The sequence below is a fragment of the Capsicum annuum genome, unplaced genomic scaffold (genome assembly GCF_002878395.1).
Source record: "Capsicum annuum cultivar UCD-10X-F1 unplaced genomic scaffold, UCD10Xv1.1 ctg69692, whole genome shotgun sequence".
Taxonomy (NCBI): domain Eukaryota; kingdom Viridiplantae; phylum Streptophyta; class Magnoliopsida; order Solanales; family Solanaceae; genus Capsicum; species Capsicum annuum.
Genome location: NW_025879355.1, coordinates 1 through 1,097, shown reverse-complemented (window position 1 = coordinate 1,097; position 1,097 = coordinate 1). Strand labels below are relative to the sequence as shown.

At 37.0% G+C, this 1,097-nt stretch overlaps 1 protein-coding gene across 1 annotated transcript; it reads left to right on the top strand.

Annotated features, from left to right (window-relative positions):
• Nucleotides 1-217: 217 nt before the first annotated feature.
• Nucleotides 218-724, top strand: LOC124894099 (agamous-like MADS-box protein AGL62). Its single transcript, XM_047404851.1, has one exon. The coding sequence runs from the start codon at nt 218-220 to the stop codon at nt 722-724; it is 507 nt and encodes a 168-aa protein (XP_047260807.1).
• The last annotated feature ends 373 nt before the right edge of the window (nt 725-1,097 follow it).

The window sequence follows — 1,097 nt, the reverse complement described above, 5'->3', positions numbered from 1 at the left end:
TCATGTATCTTTGCTCGTTCGATGAATATCGAAAGGTCCGAATCAACTGGGATAGCTTGAATATTACATCTTAACATTCAGAATTATTGTGCTGATTATTTGATATTTTATTTTTTATTATTTACCTTCAATTTGTACTCATATAAAGACTAAAGTGATAAAATAAAATATTATACGTACTAATCATTTAGTATTTTCTTTTTAATACTTTTCTGCAATGTGTACACAAATAAAACAGTGGTCAAAGGCTAGTGAACTTTGTACGCTATGTGGTGCTGAAATTGCCATTGTGGTATTTTCTCCAGGCAAGGCCAAAAAAGTTTACTCCTTTGACCACCCCTCAGTGGAGTTGTTGGTGGATAGGTTCCTCAGGAGGGATCTCCCTCCACCAAATAATGAAGGCCGTCATAACCATCTTCTCATGAATCATCGAAATGTTGTTCTTCGTGAGCTCCATAAGGAGGTCATGAACATGGAGGAGATTCTCCAAATGGAGAAATCCCGTGGAGAGTCCATACTAGAAATTACGAGGAGAGCTAATGGTGGTTGGTGGGAATTTCTAAAGCAAGACATTGAAAAAGAGGCACAACAACAGCAAATGGTGACTAATGTTGGACTCCCATTTCTCACATTTGGAAGTGCCCTGTCTTCTACTAATGGTGCTAGGGCAATTAGTTCTTCACATGGACACAATGTTGGTGCACCCTTGGCTAATAAGGCTTAGTGCATCTACTTCTTCATCAGCAGTTCCCTACTACTTCAACTGTCGTTATTAGTACGCACGTTATGAAATAATCTAATGCAAATATTATACGCATGACAAATAAGCGCGCATCTATAGGTTCATTGTGTCATTTGAGTTATCCCAAGTGTGTGCCCTTTGAGTCATTCTAAAATGTTCGTCGTTAATTATGGTTCATTTCGAACCCGACAATTTTAGTTATATGTCATGTTATCAGTCCATTTTCATGTTGATTTTATCATTTGAATGGCGTTAGTGTGTGTTCTTTGTGTGATCAGATAATGTTCTATCATCAGTTAATAAGTTTTATCTGAACCTAGTGATTTTAGTTATACTAGTTAATCACCACGTGATG

Coding starts and splice junctions, on each gene's coding strand:
- LOC124894099 (XM_047404851.1), top strand. CDS start 218: ATGTGTACACAAATAAAACAGTGGTCAAAGGCTAGTGAACTTTGTACG.